Here is an 18,520-nt window from a genome sequence, read left to right as displayed (position 1 = left end):
TGGTTCAGATGATGTTTTGGATGAAGTCTGAAACGATCCTCTGGAAGGGTCAAACTGCCATGTGGAGCCCCTTGATAGAACAAGATTTTCCAGGCATCACCGTGTTCTGCTCTTGTATGGGTGTCCAAACAGGCAGGAGTGCAGGACACTGGGCATCTCTAACTCCAGGGAAGGTTGAGGGAAGCCACAAGTGCTCCAGGCACCTGAAAACCAAGAGCATGGTGTGCTGATAATTTTGCCTGCTTTGTTTCACTTGTATCTTTTGTTAACAAAGAGCAGTCCAGAGGGAAATAGTCTATTATTAATATTTAATTTCCTCCTATTAGTGTAAGCAGAGGACCTAAAAGATCATTTTGCCAGCAGCCAATAATAAAGCAAATAGGGGAACCAGAAAAAGTATGTCTTGGTTAGATGGGTGATGCCTCCTCCCTTCTCTCTTTCCTGCCCCACCCAGCCACATCTCTTCATCCTTCGATAGGAGACAGGAGTGAGGCTGCTCTCTGACAGCTCCAAGCTCGCTGGCTTCGTGTGAGCAGTCAGGGGCATGGGGAAGCCACTCCAGGTGAGGTATTCATAAAATATCGGACTTCAGAAAGGAAACCATTGAGCAATGCAGAAAAGTGCTGCTGCCGCCTTCCCTATCATTCTCCCTGAACGGGCAGCTGGTTTCATTATGTTTTACAGCCTGAGTTGTTTTGCAAATTTGTGTGCTGCCTGTGAGCACATTGGCTTATTTATTGTGACTTGATCCTCTAAAGAAATGGAGAGAGACAAGATTTCTTAGAGACTTTGATTTAAAAGATAGGGAGATTCTCTTTGAGCTTAAGAGATTTCAAAGAGAGGATAAAAACTGACAAGCATCTTCCCCTCCAGGCTTTGGAAAGTGGGAAACAAATGATTTAGCAGCACCAATTTTCTGCTTACAGCCATATGTGAATTCAAGGGTTTTCCCTAAGGGAGTTAGGTAATCTCTACATGTCTGGTACCTGGGAAGGGTCTTGTTGTCAAAAGGAGATGCAAGATTGTGATCTGTGGAATGAGCCTTGATGAAGACTCCCCCGTGGCCTCATGAGCTGCCTCTTGCCTTGCTTACCCCATCCTGAAGCAGACAAGGAGAAACCAATCTTCTCTGGAGCCCAGGGAAGCTGCAGCCTGTCACCTATGTGCCCATAGACCATCCTGGGTGCCCTGAGGGCTGCTGATGCCCTGGAGATTTTTCTGATGTCTGAGAGTAGCTGCAAAACTGAAGTGTCACAGACATTGTCATGCGTCAGCCTGGCACACGGAGCAGAGGGCACGTTTTCTCTGTGCCAGCGTGACAGAGTGTGGGCACCCAAACCCAGGATGACTGAACTCAGCCTGAAGGGGCCAAGAGCAGGAAATGAGCTTGTCTGAGGTGGATGATTTGAACCAAACAGTGGCTAAGGGCTCACCTCAGTGCTTTTGGCACTCAGGAGAGAGAAGGGGCAACACTTTAGTCCAAAGCCAACTGGAGATGCCAAACAAAAGCTTGCTTAGGCTCCAGTGGTGAATTGCTTCATGGGAACGTGCTGTTCAGGTGCTTTATTGAATTTTCAAGGAGCACTTTTTCATTGGGGCTGAAATATGAGAGAGAACAGAGTGTTCCAAGTCACTAAAAATGAACAGAGCAACAGCTTTACAGGTTTGTGAGTGGCAAGAAAGGTTTATTTAATAATGGGAAAAGGCCGAACATAGCCCAGGGTATCAAGAAAGAATTAATCCAATTAACAAAATAAAACATGGGCTTAAGAAGAAATACTAATTGTAGTTGTCCAGCAGGTTGTGTGATACAGGTTATTTTAATTAAGCTTCAAGAAGCTTGCAATATTCATCCCTCAAGGGCCTGAGATGTTAAATATACGGTTCCCCAGTGAGTAAAGCAGGTTGTTAATTTTGCAGGTTAATTAATTTTGTCCTGTCAAAACTGGCTGCTGAATCTTTGGGTCTTGCATGAAGTAGACGATTCTATAATAAATTTTGCATCGCATCTGGATATATGTTTTCTTCTGAAGGCGCTCTGTATTTCATTTTGTCCCTGTGCAGTGAATTTCCAGCCATGTGAGCAGAAGGACTGGGCCTGTTCTTTTTTTTTAAAGCAAGTTGCAAATACTGCAACAATTAAAGTCTTGTTATCATGTATGGGTGCGAGCTATCGCAGGCTGACACTGAGGGAGATGAATGAGATGAGAGGGGTGAGTTCGGGTCGAACAGGGGAGCCTCCCAGCTCGTGGCACCTTCTGTAAGTAGCAGGTGAGGCCTCTGATGTGCTGCGATTGCGTGGCTGATGGTTGCTTTTTCTAATGTCCGTGGCTACCGCAGAAGCGCCAGTGTTGAAGCAGACACAAAAGGTTGTTTCGTCGCGGCTGGGACACCTGCTCAGCTCCGGTCGTTTCTCTTCTGAGATGTGCTGGCTCTGCAGAACTCTCCAAGTGTTTTCTGGCCCATCTGGGAGCAGAGAGGGGTGGAAGGACTTGTTGTCCTCTTCTGGACATAACATCTCGCGGATTGCTTTGGAATAAATGGCTAGTGCTTGGGTTGAAGAATCAGGCCACTGTTGTGAAGGGGAATGGGAAACAAGGGACCACACAAATTCAAAGATAAAAAATTCAAAGTTAACATCAGACCATGAAACAAACAGTTGAAGTAGAAGCTTAAAAGCTCTGCTGTGTCAGAAAACAGCATGTGATGTGGTCATTAAACTTCAGGTTCCAGCATTCCACCATATCCATCTTTTTCAGGATATGGGCAGAACTGTAGGTAATTCCAGCTTTGTCCTGTGTTTAGCAATCAGTTGAAAGAGTCAGGTTAAACAAAATGCATCTGGAACGAATATGGATTCATAATCCTACTAAAGGAAGCTTTGAAATGGGGAAGAATACCCCAGTAATTTCACTCTGATCCTCTTCATTGAGGTGTATGTGGCATAAATATGAGGTGCAAGAGCAACATAGTAGGACTTCAGGTAAATCCTCTCAGCACCAGGATTAACGTGACCAGTTCTCAAGCTGCCCTGGAAGTCAGGCTGGCGGGTGGGGGTGTAGTTTTCAGTATCACTGCTTTAAAACAAACCCATTGGGATTTGTAATGGGCAATCAGATGATAGCAGAGCATATCACTGACATCCCTGAAATTCAAGAAAGTAGAAGTAATCTTTAGGAGATCAGCAGAAAACAAATTTTTTTTGCTAAAGGAAGATAGACAATGTAGAGACGTCTTGGGATTTTTGGTTCTTTAGAAAAGATTAAATGGATGATCTTTATCTTCCTCTTAATAGCTAGTTCACAAACTAATCTCTTCTGTTGGTTTCTTCCACACAAACCAAACAAAACCCATAAACAAGATTGCTGAAGGTTGGAGGAAAGGCTAGGTTTTTGAAGCACATCCAAACCACCAAGAATCATACACTTTCCTTTCAAATGCAGCATTAGCAATAGAGCTGTAAATCAATGAAAGGTCTAAAATTAGATTATATTCCTGAGATCAGATGTGAATCACAAGTTAATCATGTTTTCTTTTATTATCACTGTCTTTAACCTTTTATTTTATCCTGAGAAATTACATTTCTGACTTGAAAAGAGAGTGAACTGTGAAGGCATGAAACCCTGCTGGGTTAGACCACACCAGATCACCTGTGGAGGGGGTCCCAAAAACCTTTTGTTTTGGAAGTTAGTGTTGCATCTGAAACTGAGCTCGAGTGATTTATCAGTTAGTGCTGTCTCTCTCTCTCCCTCGACCCTCTGATGTTTCAAGTAGCTGTTTTCTTAAATTAATGAGTAAATATTACTGCTAAAGCTTGCTAAATAAGGTTTAAATCTCACTCTGGAAGTTACAGGGTAGGACAGCAAATAATTATCTCTTGACTGTGGCACGAAGCTCAGGGAACTGTATTCTCCATTGCTATATTTTTAGCTGAAACTGTGGTGAAATGCACCCATGTCTGAAAGCAGAGGTACGAGGTGACCTGCAAGATTAGTGTGCAAGTGAGGCATGTAAGCATGTAGGTGATGTGTATCTGTCCGTATGAAATGGCACCTGTAGGGACTATGTTTCCATGCAGGCAGCACGTTAGTCCCGCGTTTGTGTGCATGATACTGCAGGAACATGAATGCATACTCGAGAGATGACGTTGGCATTGTGCCTCCGTGTGTGTTTCTGGGAGAGTTGTAGCTTGGTGGATGTGTTTCTGGCTGGTTGTAGTTAAAAGAATGATGCTGACCTGAATCTGTGGATGCAACAAACACTGCATGGATAATGCAGGTAGGACAAATAAATGGCTTGCTTATGGGATAAAGATTTATGTGAACAAAAACGATGGTGTTGCAGGAAGGGAACCTGCAGAGACCCTGGCAGAGAGTGTGCATGCTCAGTGGGGAAGTCCTCAAAGATGTCACTGTCTGATGTACCTTGAACTATTCTCCCTGCTTGCTGATCGTGTTCCAGTGCCTGTGCACTTGGAAGGAAAGATTGGGTATGGCAGCAGAGTGGTGACCACACATGCCAGCAACATAACCCCCTTCTGAATGAAGGTTCGTGTCATCACAGAGCAGTGCATTGGTGCAGCACACTTTTGTGGCAAAGTACATGAGGGTGGGCAGCATGTGATGGCCCAAGTCTTGTATTTGTGATCAGAGGGAGACAGGTATATGTAAAAAGGCTCCTCTACCTTTCCTCTGTGCAGCCACAGAACTTGCCAAGGCGTAATTAGTGGGGCTCTCGTGTTTCAGGGCAGACTACTGAGCAGCTGCTGAAGTGCCAGCTCAGTTAGTAGCCTCAGAAACAAAACGTCCCTTGTTTCTCATCACCACTGTGAAATACCGCTTTCCTGAAGCTTGGGTTTGGCCCTGCAGCTTTCAGGATAGACAAAATGTGAGATTTTTCCCAGTGATGTATTCTTCTAGGCCTGTTTAATATCCATTATCAATTTAATGTGCCAGTTTAATGAGATTTTGCTTTTTCCATCTCCTCCGTAGAGCTGGTTACTTAGTGTATGTGGTTGGTGTTTGTTTTTGTTTTTTTTTAAAGGAAACTACAAATGAAGAAGTTGAATGTTTGGTTCAGATGAAGAGAATATTTCCCAAGTCCTAGGGGGAAAAGGTGAAAAGGAGAACCGGAGGATGTTGCTAGTAGGTATGTACATGACAGGAAGTCATGACTAGCAGTGTGATTGTCAACAGGAAACAAAAAGTCACAGCCGATGTGACGCTGCCACACAATACACTTTCTGTGTCGTGTTGCCTGCTGGACTTTGTGGCCTAGGGAGCAGTGTATGTCTACGTGAGATATTCTCCTGTCCATTCGTCCGCTGGAGTTTGAATTATTCTGCATCTGGTTAACCTACTTTGCTGGAGTTGGCAAGCCCTGTTTTTTTTTTTCTTGACACCTGCTACTGTAAAGATCTTGAACAGCTATGGGGAGAAAAGGGTGCGTGTGAGCAACCTTCACCAACTGGCAGCTGAGTGCTCTTCAGACTCCAAGCAGCTTTGAGGTGTCTTTGCTGTTCAGTGCTCTGCAGATATGAACGCTGAGCTTTTCTGGCACGTTCTCGCATTGGCCTGGTCACTCTCACCATGCTAGTACATGGGAAAGAAGACTTCCTCTCAGACGTAGCTTACATCATCCTGGAACTGGTCATTGCGGTGCTGGCCATCCTGGGGAACATCCTGGTCTGCTGGGCAGTCTATTTGAATAGCAACTTGCAGAACGTCACCAACTATTTTGTGGTGTCCCTGGCTGCTGCTGACATTGCCGTGGGCGTGCTGGCAATCCCCTTTGCCATCACCATCAGCACGGGCTTCTGTGCCTTCTTCTATGGCTGCCTTTTCATTGCCTGCTTCGTCCTGGTCTTGACTCAGAGTTCAATCTTCAGCCTCCTTGCTATTGCCATTGACAGAATCATTGCGATCCGTATACCCCTCAGGTAAGCACGGGTTGGGCTGGGGGGATGGAGGGGAGCTAGGTTGGTGAGAGATGAACATCAGTAAAAATGACAGATCTGGAGATGAATTGAGGAAGGAAAAGTTAAATGAGGAGCAGCACTTTTTCCCTTGTAATTTGAAAAAAAAACTTTTATATGTCTTGAAGGCTGCCTTGGCTGCTGGATTTTCTGGTCGCTTCTTTTTCCAGTTCTTCTCTGTCCTCATATCCTGTGTGACCATGGCATTGCAATGGCACTGCCTAGGAGCTGCAGTTCCATATTTAGACAGGAGTGTGCGGTAACCTCAATAATCAGCACGCTGATCCAGAGCCAAGAGCACCAGAAGGGTCACGGTGGGAAAGCGGAGCTAAAGCAATACATGGTGGAGGGCAGAAAGGGGGTGAGGTCAACTTGTGTCCTCCATGGGGAGAATGGGGGACTCTGCCAGCAGCTGTAGCAGCAGGGTTGTGGAGAGTGTGAAGGGGGGGGTTCTCTTGGGGAACCATTAAATGTGAAGGGAGGAGAAGCATCAGGCTATGAAGAAATGGCCCTTAGAAAGATTTGGACTAGCTTAGGCACTGCCTCTGGAAGCAAAGCATGTCAAGGTCAGTGCAGAGGCTTGTCGTAACTCAGACCTGCAGAAGGTTATTCTGTGGTCTCTATGCTGGAGTTTAAAGGACGAAAAGGGCATTTCAATATTAGAGCTTGAAAGCTGAATATGACTGGCTGCTACTTTGTGTGCAAGCAGGGAGGCTGATGTGGGACAAGGGGAAGTTTTGCCACACACACAAGGGCTGCTACTCAGTTCAGTCTCCCTGAAGCACGTTGTTGTGACAGGATATATCTGACCGTGGGCGCAGAGCAGCATTGCGTTTTGTGGGCTGGGTTTGAATGCCTTGTGACAATGCTTCCAAGTCATTCAGCAAGCTCAAAAGATGTAGAGGAAGCCCCGGGAGAGGCCAGTGCAGGCAGAGTGTAGGAGTCTCCTTCCTTCCCGTCTTGTCCTTACGAGGACACTGCAAACTCTCAGGAATGGAAAGACTTGCCTCCTATTCTGCTGTACAAGAAATGTAGCTGCAAAAATGGAACAGATTTCTGATTGTTGTGTTCTCAAGTTTGAGTTTTTTGATGTCCTCACTCCTGTTGAGATTTAGTCACTTGTGTTGATGTGTGCAATTTAGTTTTGTCTCTTGTGAATACTTTGGTCATGCAGCACTTATGTTAATTAACACAAACCTCCCATTCAAAAATAGAAAGCGTTCTTTTCCCTAGAGCTGCGGAGATTACCTTTCCATGTGGACCAGTGCAGCATGGTCTTTCCTGAAGCCTTACCTCAGCAAGCCTGTGCTGCTGTAACATTACCATTCATTGTTGATTTCCAAGCCTGTAGTCATACCTGTTACAACCTCTACTTTTGATGTAGTTGTAAGGAATAACTATTCCATTCCATTGCGGAGAAAACTCTGTCAATATTAGTTACCTATAAATTGGACTGTCTTCACTTTTCTGCAGTTCTACAAATAGATAGTTTCAGTTTATTAACCAAAATAATGATAAATAAACATATGAAAGAAACATATGTAGAGTAGCCCTCGGGAGCTTGCCTCTGAAATTATTTGGAGACGGGCTAATGTCTTTAATTCATCTCTCATGAGCTAACTCTGAAGACTTTTGATGACAGTTTAAGCACTCTTATTGCTGGAGGATGACTTGCCAGGAAAAGGATTTTAAAAATCTGGGTTTCTGCCCATTTTTTGGGTGTATCGTTATAACTATATTGTCTTGAAAATTTAATTTCCTGGAATAGCCGAGGTAAAGAGTCTTTTAGAAAAATCAGGCTTCATTAGTGCTGGGCACTGTACCGGTTTCACTATTTTGTTTTTGAAAAAACAGAGCACACCCTCTTCTGCTCCAGGAACAGTGGAGTTGATTGGACGCAGAAACCCACCGGTAGATCCATAGGTTCATCCTCCTCCTTAACCCTCTACTGGTTTATCCTTTTACAGAAGTGCAGAACTTGCCAATCATGTTTCCCCTTAAGAATTTATGGATGAATAAGCATTAGATTTACAGTCTCAGACATGCTGAGAAAGTGAAAGCTGATTAGCTGAAGAGGGAAATGTGATATGATTCAGATTGCTCACATTTTTTTCTTTTTCTAATATCTGGTTGTCTCAAAAATGTGTCAAACCATTGGAAGGAAAGTTCTGCCACTAAAGATGCAACGGTTTCACCCCATCCTTTAATGCCTGGGAAAGCACCTTCTTTCCTCCTCAGAGGACAAGAAAGGTAACACCAGGCATTCCTAATATTCGTTAGATGAAGGGTCTTAAAAAAATAATAAATCAGACTTCCTTCACTCTGGCAAAACTGAAAACTGCCAAACCTATTTTTTCTTCTTCTTTTTCTTTTTAACTGTTTCACATCTGATTTGTCCTAAGGAAGGTAACCACATGTCTCTGGATACATATGTGGATGTGTATTCCCACACAAATAAACTGTCACTATTAAGGAGGCAGAGAGTGGGATTTCTGATGCTGCTTCATTTTGGACACATCAGTACATAATGAGAGTTACCTTTGGAATGATTTTTCTGTGGATAAAAGACCCTCTCCCCCCCAAAAAAATGCAGTCAGGAAAGACAACTATAGGTAAAATTTAAAAATACATAAAAACTAATTTGTGAACATCTTATGGGTTCTACCTTTCAAATTATTGAAACATTGTGTAGAATTTGATACTTTGGTCTCAAGGTCTCAAACACTTTGCTGAATTCTGCCAGGTTTTATACAAATGTGACACTCTGCAAATGGCAATAAAGCAGAGTGAGTCCAAGCCATTGTTCAGGCTAAATTTAAATCCGAACTGTGTCTCTAACGCAGCAGGTACCTGAAAACCTGTGCTCACTGATAGAAACCGCTGGATGTTCTAAACAAAACTGGCTGTGAGTCTGAGCTCCAGGATGAAGTCATGGGCCAAGAACAATTGCCGCCTTCCAGGCTCTTTGGTGCCAGCAAATGCTCCATGGGCACAGTGCCCAGCCACGTGTTCTTGTGCCGGCATTTGTGGTAAAGATACTCCCGTGGTGAAGGACAGGTAGCTCCGATGCACTGGAAAGAGAAGTTTTTCTTCCTGCAGCTGAATGGAAAAGTTTTCTCAGGTTACCGCTAGCTCTGTGTGCTGGATTCAGGTATTCACGTGTGGCATAAATATTTATGCAGGTCATACAGTGCCAACTACGGTAACTTGCTGAAATGCAGACCTTTTCCTCTGATGAAAGTTGCTTTGGAGGTGATTGACTGCCTAAGCTACTGGGATGCTTCTCTGGGAAAGCATTACAAAGGTGCAGCTCCCTGATGCTTGCAGCATTGGGACAGATTTAAACCATGTAGTGGTGACTGAAGCACCGAGTTGGCATTGGGATGACAGGTTGCTTTTCTGCCAGAGGCTAGAGGACCTGGACATGAAGAACTGGCTTTTTGAGAGTCTGGAGTGGGAAGGAAAAGGGAGACGAATGGAAATCCTGAATAAAGTATATGACGTGGAAGGGACCTTTGTGCTGAGAACAATCTGTTTCAGCAGTTGCTTTAATTCTGTAGGGTTGCCTTCTCAAATGCTCATATATGAGCATCTGAATCAGTGAATCAGGGATTTAAGGGTTTATTGTCACTTTGAGCCATATCCAGACTTATTTCTTTCCCTGCTCACCATAAATCTTTTGACTTTATGACAAGCATTTCCTACATGTTTTTGTCAAGTAGACTATGGGTAGACTCAACCAAATATGAAAGAAGAATAATTCACTTCCTCCTTTGAACAACCATGGGCATGGCTTGGAAAGCAGTGCCTGTTGTCTCTCGCTTCATGGGCAGTGGAACTTGCTGTTACCAAGGTTTTAGTCTGGGAGCTGATTGTACCACAAGCAAAAGAACAGTGCCTGCCTACCATTATTGCTTCTGCTGTTTAGAGCCCTGTGCCCACCTGTGGGATCCCACCCTACCCAGTCTCCATCGCATAGACAAGCACTAGTATCAGTTAGCACCCGGTAATAGGGGAGGAAATTTCTTGACTGAGAGTTCTCTGAAAGGGTTGTTTTGGTGGTGCATGAGAAGGTCTGGGTTTGGTTTCTTGCTCTGCCACAAGACTTCCTGGATGATCCGGGCTTGTCAGTGTCTCTCATTTCCAGATACATGTAATGGGTGTAGAATATCCTCCTTTTGTCTTGCCCACTGTGACTGCAGCTGCCTGAGGTGTGGGCTGTTTAGGGATGTATTCAGTGAACAGGGTTTTGTAGTGCTTTGTTAAAAACCATTGAGCACAGCTGGAATTCAGATCAAAGCCCCAGTGCTCTCAACGCTGAGCACAGGCTTTCTGGTGTGATGCAGTAAAGGTGGCTGAAACATGCGCTGTGCATGGCAGAGCCATCTGGCCAAGACGTGCAGTTCTGTCAACCAGAGGTGGGTTTGGAAGACAAGCAGCAGGCTAGTTGAATGCTGTGATGATAAGTTAGGCCAGCTACTATATCATATCATGCAATGTATGGAAAGATTTTCATTTCTATCTGAGGACCCCATGGTTCTTATACCAGCTCTGTCTTCCACCCAGCTTCATAGTTTATGAATCAGACGGGTGAGGGACTACACTTTGTGCAGGAATCATTGTCTCGATGACACAGAGCTTAGGCCAAGGACCCAGAAACGTCACATCCTTAGCAAAGCTACTTTAGGCAGCACAGCTGAGTTGTGCGTTCTCCAAGGGCAGCTGTTCTCCTGGAGTCGGTTCGCTAGCCTGATGGTTGGGAGAGCAGCATGGCAGGTGAAATTATTTTGGGGAAAGCATCCACAATTTCCTGTGTTTGCAAAAGTTGGTTTTGCTTTCTAGGGGAGTCTGGTGCCCCTATCCTCACACCAACTCCACCGTGAGTGTCCCTGTGCTCTGCACTAATGTTCTTTGTGTCTGGAACTTCGCAAGTAGAAGTTGTTGTTTGTGTAGCAAGTCCAGTATTTCCAGGAAGCACAAGAACTGCTTGTGCACAGACAATCCAGTGCTGTCTGGACACATTAGACATGCTACAAAGTCACCCACCAAGTATGCAGAACATAGGCTGTAGGTGTGACCAGCTCCTTTCAGAAGGCTGTGTCTCCAGCATAGATGCCAGCAACTCACAGGATATGTGATGCTTCCTGGAAGCCCTGAACTTACCATGTAGAGCTGTACAGCACTGGGGGTACAGAGAGTAGCTTTGGTCTCACTGCTGTGAGCCTAGAAAGGTGCCTAGGCAGGTGCACAAACTCTTCAATGCTGGCCTGGTGACATCTCTAAGTGGACAAAAGGAATGAGTCCAGGAAAGTCTGCCTGGACAATCACCCTACCTCAGCCACGTCAGCCTGCATGAGGGTCCTCGAAATCAGGCTCTCCCAAGTGAATGGACACTTCTCAACAGGTACCTGGCCCGCATAGTGCCACACACTATGTCACGAGATGCGATGAGCTTTCTCTCTTAAGCCTTGGAGATACTGAGCAAGGCCTTATGGAAATGCACTCACTGGGAGGTTAGTAATTGCCACTGCCAGCACAATACGCTGCAGATGGAAAGCAGGAGGCAGCTTGGGTTAAGTGCTGTTTCTAAGCCTTGTAAAGTTTGTTGCATGGGAATCCCCAGAGGGTAAGAGGGAGGGAGAAGCGGGGTGGGGGGTGCTTGCCTGGAGCAGTAATGAATATATTTTTAGTGGAAGGGAAGGGACATCTCTAGTCGTGGGATAACAGCTGCACAATTTCAAAATTCCTCTGACAAGATGAAGCCAATTCCAGGGCTGCAGGGTTTTGAGGGTTTTGTTTTGTTTTTTGTTTTTCCAAGTTTCAAGTGCCTTCAGCCAATCTCTTGCTCCCTGCGTGTACTTTTCAAAGCACAGATGCTGTTTTGCTGTGTTGATGAGGTCTGAATGTGAGCCATTCCCTGCTGCCATCCCTTAGCATCTCCTAAGCATTAAGCAAGATCCACTACTTGCTGGGGAAACCTTTTTATCTCTCAGAACCTGCTGAATCCTTCCCTCATTTCTGGAAGGAGGATTTCAGTGTATTTTGGGTACTAGGAATTGCGCGGTTAGCTCCCTCACCCGCTCCCTCTTTTCTGATTTTGAAATGCAACTGAGGAAGGGAGACTCAAGCCTGCCAGGCCTTGTGTGAAGCCAGGTTTTTTTCAAGGCCCATTAGCAGGGATTTAAAGCACGTGCAGGATTTCCATTTTGTACTGTGCCCAGCAAAATCAGCCTTTCTCCTCCCCTGTCTTGAACTTGCATTGGGATAGGAGTGTGAACCTGTGAGAGTAACTATTTCGTTGAGAGATGGAAAGATTTCCATGGCTTGTTGGATTTTTTTTTTTTCCCTAATGTTTGTTTGCTGAGGGGACAGGGGCAGAAGGAGCACTGGGTAAACACTGGGAGCCCAGCGCTGCCGTCGTCCGATCGCAGCCACATGGGGTCAAGTACAGTGTGGGACCCATGCTGGACAATGTGGGAATCCAGCCATCTACTTTCCATGCTAAGCGTTACCAAGGGAAGGAAACTGCATTGAAATGTTAAACTGTTGCCCTGATTTACATTTTCAGAGAGAAGAACTGGTGGAGTCAGCTCAGGACTCGCAGTAACCTGTGAGGCCTTGGGAACTGGCCGATATTTCAAACAAACAAAGGTCCCTGGCTGCACTGTCAGGTTCTTACTGTGTTGCTTGTTGTCTCTTTCAACAGATCATGGAGAATTTACTGCTAAGAGCATTGGTTTCCACCAGGCATATCAATACCTCCACCACTGCAGGCCCCTTTGGTGTGTGCAGGGCCGCCCACAGCACACCTGCAGTCAGAACTCTGCCCTCAGCTTAATTCCTCCCTTCTGAGAAAGACATGGGGTCAGCTTAGCCAGGCTGGTGAGGAAAACTGCTGACATGTATAGTTATTTAAAGAAGGTTGGTGGTGCTGGCCTTTTTGAAAGTGCCATTCTGGAGCAGAGTGAGGTGCTGTGCAAGAGAACGCCAGCCTGGCTTCTGCAACTCAGTCAGCAGAATTTCCCTGGAGCACACCTGAACGTGGACACAGGGCCGATGCCACCGTGCCTCCGAGTTCTTTTGTGCTATTTGGCTTACAGATCTACTGCAAGACAGACCTAGCAATTCCATGCTACAAGGCTGCTCCTTTGCCAGAAAGAAGGAACTACCTCAGACTTTGGCAAGACAGCCACAGTGGCCTTCATCACCACGAGTCAGAGCAGTGCTGCTGATTATCCAGGCTGCACGACCTACGTGCATGACCAAGTGGGCTGGTGGAGTGAAGGAACACAGATGAAAACTCTATTAATTTCCCTGCTTTTCTGTCACCCATTCACTGCCTAAAGGAAAGGGGAGGGAAATAGGTGGCATGTAATGTCACCAGGGAGTCCTTGCTGTGCTGTGCTGTGTTGCGCGAGTTCTGTACGGCAGTTCAAAGGCCCATCTGAAGAAGCAGGTGCCTTTCTTGCTGTCTTCTGGGACATTGGGCCATTGGGAAGTTGCTTGGGTGTCAGGGCCTTGTTGAATGATACTGATGTAATTCCCATTTCCTCTGCTTTATAGGTACAATGGCTTGGTGACTGGCTCTCGAGCTAAAGGTATCATTGCCATCTGCTGGGTATTATCCTTCATCATCGGCTTGACACCAATGCTAGGGTGGCACAATCGCTCCCAGATCGAAGAGCTGGGTTCCAATAAGTCCTCTCCCATCAACTGCAGCAACAGTATGGTGGCATGCCTCTTTGAGGCTGTGGTCACCATGGAGTACATGGTCTACTACAACTTCTTTGCCTGTGTGCTCTTGCCCCTCCTCCTCATGTTTGGTATCTACTTGAAAATCTTCATGGCAGCCCGGCGACAGCTCAAGCAGATGGAGAACAAGATGGTACATGGGGAACGTTCTCGCTCCACTTTGCAAAAGGAAGTCCATGCAGCTAAGTCTTTGGCCATCATTGTTGGGTTGTTTGCAATCTGCTGGCTTCCACTACATATTATTAACTGCTTTACCCTTTTTTGCCCAAATTGTGCCCATGCTCCCCTCTGGCTGATGTATCTGGCTATTATCCTGTCTCATGCCAACTCGGTTGTAAATCCTCTAATTTATGCCTACCGAATCAGGGAGTTCCGATACACCTTCCGTAAAATCATCAGCCAGCATATCCTGGGCCGGAAGGAGCCGTTCAAGGCAGGAACAGCCAGTTCCAGGACTTCCACTCATGGTGGGGACGCAGAGAATGCCAGCATACGAATCAGTGAGTATGCATTAGAGGTATACACCAATGGAGAGATCCACAGGGATCCTGAAAAGCAGGACTTAAGCAAATGCAAAGCCGGCTTGGAATGGCACCAGAATGGAAACGCTCTGGATGTGGAGACAAATGGGCACCTCCCACATTCCTGCAAAAATGGGACTCTCTCAGATGCATGCATGAACAGGGAGCTTCACAGTGAAGAGCTAATTGATGCCCAGGTGTCTTACTCAGATCTAGAAAGAGCAGCCTTCGCAGCAGCTGATGTTTCCTGATGAGACTTTCAAAGTCTTCCTGGTAGAATTCTTTTTTTTTTCCATTGGTGACCTCTGCCGTGGCAGAAAGTGAGGTTGGGGGGTGGGGGGAGAGGTGTGTATTCAGATTGCTGTGGAGAAAGGGGTCCCTACCCAGGACTGTTGGGAAGATCCTTAATACTAGGTTGGAAAAAAGCCAGGAGACCACAGAAACGGACTAAGGAAGGAGGGACATGTTACCCATCAATGACCTGTCACCAAGAGGAGTGCCAAGGTCAAAGATGGCATTCGAAGGTCAGCACTGGGAGACTCTGCTCATGCAGGGCATATCATGACATTATGCTGTACTGTGTATCTGTGGTTGTATGTCAGTTTTGCTGTCTTTACCAACAGAAATAAAAGCATGGCTGGAAGTATTCACTGAATTGCAAGAGCAACAGGGTGGGGCCTTGGCCCTGCAACAAATGGAAAGGGGATAGCAACATCTGTTGGTCAGGAAAGATGCCAGCAGCTGCTTGGAAAGGGAAGGAATTTACCTGATGGGAACTCTGGATGCCTTCAACCATGGCATTTTGTCTTTCAGTTCATGTTTTTAAAGCTTATACAGCAACAGGTTGCTCAAATGTTTTTTTCTTGTCTTGGAAAGATTACTTTATACTAAGTTATAAAAGATGGGCAAGAACTTATGTCCATTCCCTGAGCGCTCAATGTTCCAGATGCACAAAGCAAATATAACCTCATAGCTCTCCACTTTGTCTAACAAATAATGAAAATGGAGACTGTAATATGGATTTCCCTTAGCAAAAGTGCTGTTAGCAGGACTTGGTGCTGCAGATAGCAGACAAGCAGGCCAGGTTGTGGTCTGTGTCACCAGGGTGGTCATGCCCTGAGGTGTGTGAATTGCTGTCGGGTGTGTGAGCTGTCTGTAGGCTGGTGGGCAGTGTCTGCTTTTTCTCCCTATCTCTGCGCTTGCCCTCCTGGGCTCCTAGAAAGCAAGTTCTTTCCATGGGCCTAAATGTGTGTGAGGGGAGCTAATTTTCCATATTTTGTTTGTTTTCATCCTCACTCAAAAGGCTGTGGGATTTTTTTCTTCTTTCTTGGTGTAGGGAGGAACACACACATGTAACTAACTTATTTTTTAAATTCCAGTGAGCTCTATTTAAACACCTTTTCTCCTGTGATTTCAGGTTTTTTCTTGATGTGCTTTACTGTGAAGCCTGATGTGTCCCTGTGGTGCAGAGGCCAACAGAGCTGGGTCTGTCTGGTTAGAAGATGGTCCTATTCTGAAAAGCTGAAGGGCATCAGTAGTAGTGAGAATCAGCTTAGAAACTGCAGTAGTCTGTCTGTATAAGAGAACAGGCAAATCTGTGCTGCAGCAAGGGTATGCACTGATGTGGTTTGTTGTAGAGGTGTTTCACAGCAGTTTGATAATTTTCTGTATCACTTATGAAGCCTGGTAGCTCAAGGACAGCAAAATGCCACATCAGCTTGAATACTACCTATAGATTGTCGAGTCTTTTTTTTCCAGACAAATAATCCATGTCCAATACCACCAGCTTTATGGAGAGACAGGCAGTAATGGTCCTACTGAAAAACTAAAAGTCTGGTAATTCCAGGGATCTGAAGCTTATTCCCTACCTGAAAACAACAGAAGTATCATCTCCCAACCCTGCCTCCTCCTCGTGTCTGTCCACTAACATTTCAGAAGCCAAATAATTGCATTTTCAGAAAGGAAATAGGAACTGGATTTTGGTATTTGAGGAAGAGCAGGTTAGGTTTGTGTGTTCTTATTCCATGTTTATTTTAAATATTATGAACTACTAAACTTAAAAGTCAGTTTTATTTGAGGAGAATTTTCTTTTTGCCAGTCTGCCTACATGAAGGTGGGGAGTAGTTTATAGCGCTGAACGTGTTCAAGTACGTAACTGCTTCAGGCTAGCACAAAGCTTACTGCAAGACGGATAAAAAGATGTGGTTGCCACCACAATCCTTAGCAGAAAGACAGGCAAGTTTGTAGAACAATAGACTTCACAGTTTAATTGAATTGCTGCTTTCTTGGCATGGCTCTTCCACGTAGTCTTAACGTCAGAGGAGTGGATTATCACTCCAGCACCATTAACAAACACTAAGCCATTTCCCTGTGACTGACGTCATAGGTAGTTCCTCTGTAGGGTGACTTGGGATCTTGTTACTCTTGATCTTTCTGGATGGAATATTTCTGTAGGTTATTTGTGAGATGGCTCCTCTGACCTCCTGTAATAGTGGCAAAACAACTCAGTCAGGAAAATGGGGGTCTGATCTCTTCAGGCCTCACTTTGGAACTGAAATGTTTCTAAAAATAACACAAGATTACATCCGGTATTCATGTCAATAACAATTAGGTCCACAAAGAAGCAGAGCAGGGAAGGAAGTGTGGGAAAATACCAGCTTCGCTGATGTGCTGGAACACACGCGAGTGCAGAAGTGTCTTCTGTTGAGCTTTAGTTGCCATTGTAAAGGGATGTTTTATGCCACATTCCATCAGACTTTCAACAGCTGATGGGGGTTTGTTGCTTTCTATTGTTTCCTGAGCTTCTTCACATTCAATTATGGCAGCTTCTTGCTTGGTTGCCACAAGAATCAAGTTGATCTATGTTGATTGTCTTAGGATTGTCCCTCTGGAAAACTTTCCTGCCCAAACAGATCGCCATGCGAGCTTACTGACTTTCCAGATGTCTTGAAATTAGCATTTCTGTTGCTGTTTGAGATGCCCCCCAAATGTGTCCAGTCCCTTTCAATATTAGTGATCCAGATTTGAAATGAAGAGGGTGTGTGAAGGGGCCAGGGGATGCGTGCAGGAGGAAGTGCAGCGGAGGTAAGGAGGCAGTGTGTTTTATATAGAATTGGAAATCTGTAGTCACAGGAAGGAAGGGATGGCAATTACACCACATGCTATGTGCCTTCTGGCAAACATATGTTTGAGATGGACCTTGAGAAGATGTTTCCAAAGCAGTTGTTGGTGGGATCATGAGCCTTTTGAACAGAATTTTGGACTTATTATTTCTTGTTTCCTAGGGACCATGATTTCAAGACTTTCTTTTTTTAAAAGAAAAAAAACAAGCTTTAGGGTCCCATCAATGAAGTGTGCTCTTTCCTTCTCCTGTCAGTGCTCTCCACTCTTCAGAAAAGTACCTCTCTTCCAGGGCATAGGGCAGGGATCATTAGAAAAGTGAAAGTTAAATAATTTTTTCCTAACCTCTCCACTATATCCCCATTTTCATTCCAGCTGGAGAATGTTTAGCTGTTGAAATATAACTGTTCAGAATAAACAAAGATGGTACCAAGACAAAGGGAAGAATGAGGTCATCATCAGGAGAGGCTGGAGAAGACCTCCTTGGGAATCCAAGGTGCAGTGGGTCCAGAGAATAAGAGCTGGGGTAAGAAGAGACTAATTTCATTGAACTGGAACATCTTACTAAAAATGGCTCAAGACCCATAGAGAGATGTGGTGCCTCATTTGGCATGAGGGCATTCCATGAATTTCACCATTCCCTGGGGAGTCTTAGGCTCCAGGGTTTATTTGCTTTATAGGGTTTTGGAGAAAGTTGAGTTTGTTCAGTTGCCAGGAGTAATTTTATCAACAGTTCGTCCTGGGGCCCTCTCCTCAATAGGGCACTGCTTTTTGTGTGTGCAAATAAATGCACTTACAACTTTGTCCTGCAGAGTTTCTTTTGGATCAGTAATATTTCAAAGCTCTGTGCAAGCTTGAACTGCAGCTCTTGAACAGAGAAGTAATTTGGCATGGTGGAACATCTGGGGTTACTGTAGACAGAAAGGGTTTGCCACTGATCCCAGTTGGTGCCACAAAGCTTATTGTGCAGATGGACTTGGGAGTTACATGGAGTAGTCTGAATCTTTGATCATTCTTTGAAAAGAGGCTCCGGGGGACACTGGTGGATATAGAAAAGTCTCTAAGGTGCAGGAGAACGCTGGAGGGTTAGATGGGAAATCTCGGTGGTGAAGGAAGATTTGTAGGGTAGGTGTTTGGGAGGATTTCAGGGAAG

General features: G+C 45.1%; 1 protein-coding gene across 1 annotated transcript; it reads left to right on the top strand.

Moving 5' to 3' along the window:
- The first annotated feature begins 5,588 nt into the window (after positions 1–5,588).
- On the top strand, positions 5,589–14,498 carry LOC104627646 (adenosine receptor A2a-like). The gene is made up of 2 exons (XM_010295974.1): positions 5,589–5,938; positions 13,538–14,498. The coding sequence occupies exons 1-2, from the start codon at positions 5,589–5,591 to the stop codon at positions 14,496–14,498; spliced, it is 1,311 nt and encodes a 436-aa protein (XP_010294276.1).
- Positions 14,499–18,520: the final 4,022 nt, after the last annotated feature.

Source organism: Phaethon lepturus, unplaced genomic scaffold (assembly GCF_000687285.1).
Source record: "Phaethon lepturus isolate BGI_N335 unplaced genomic scaffold, ASM68728v1 scaffold33211, whole genome shotgun sequence".
Taxonomy (NCBI): domain Eukaryota; kingdom Metazoa; phylum Chordata; class Aves; order Phaethontiformes; family Phaethontidae; genus Phaethon; species Phaethon lepturus.
Note: the sequence above shows the minus strand (reverse complement) of the source record. Positions and strands in the feature narration are given on the sequence as shown.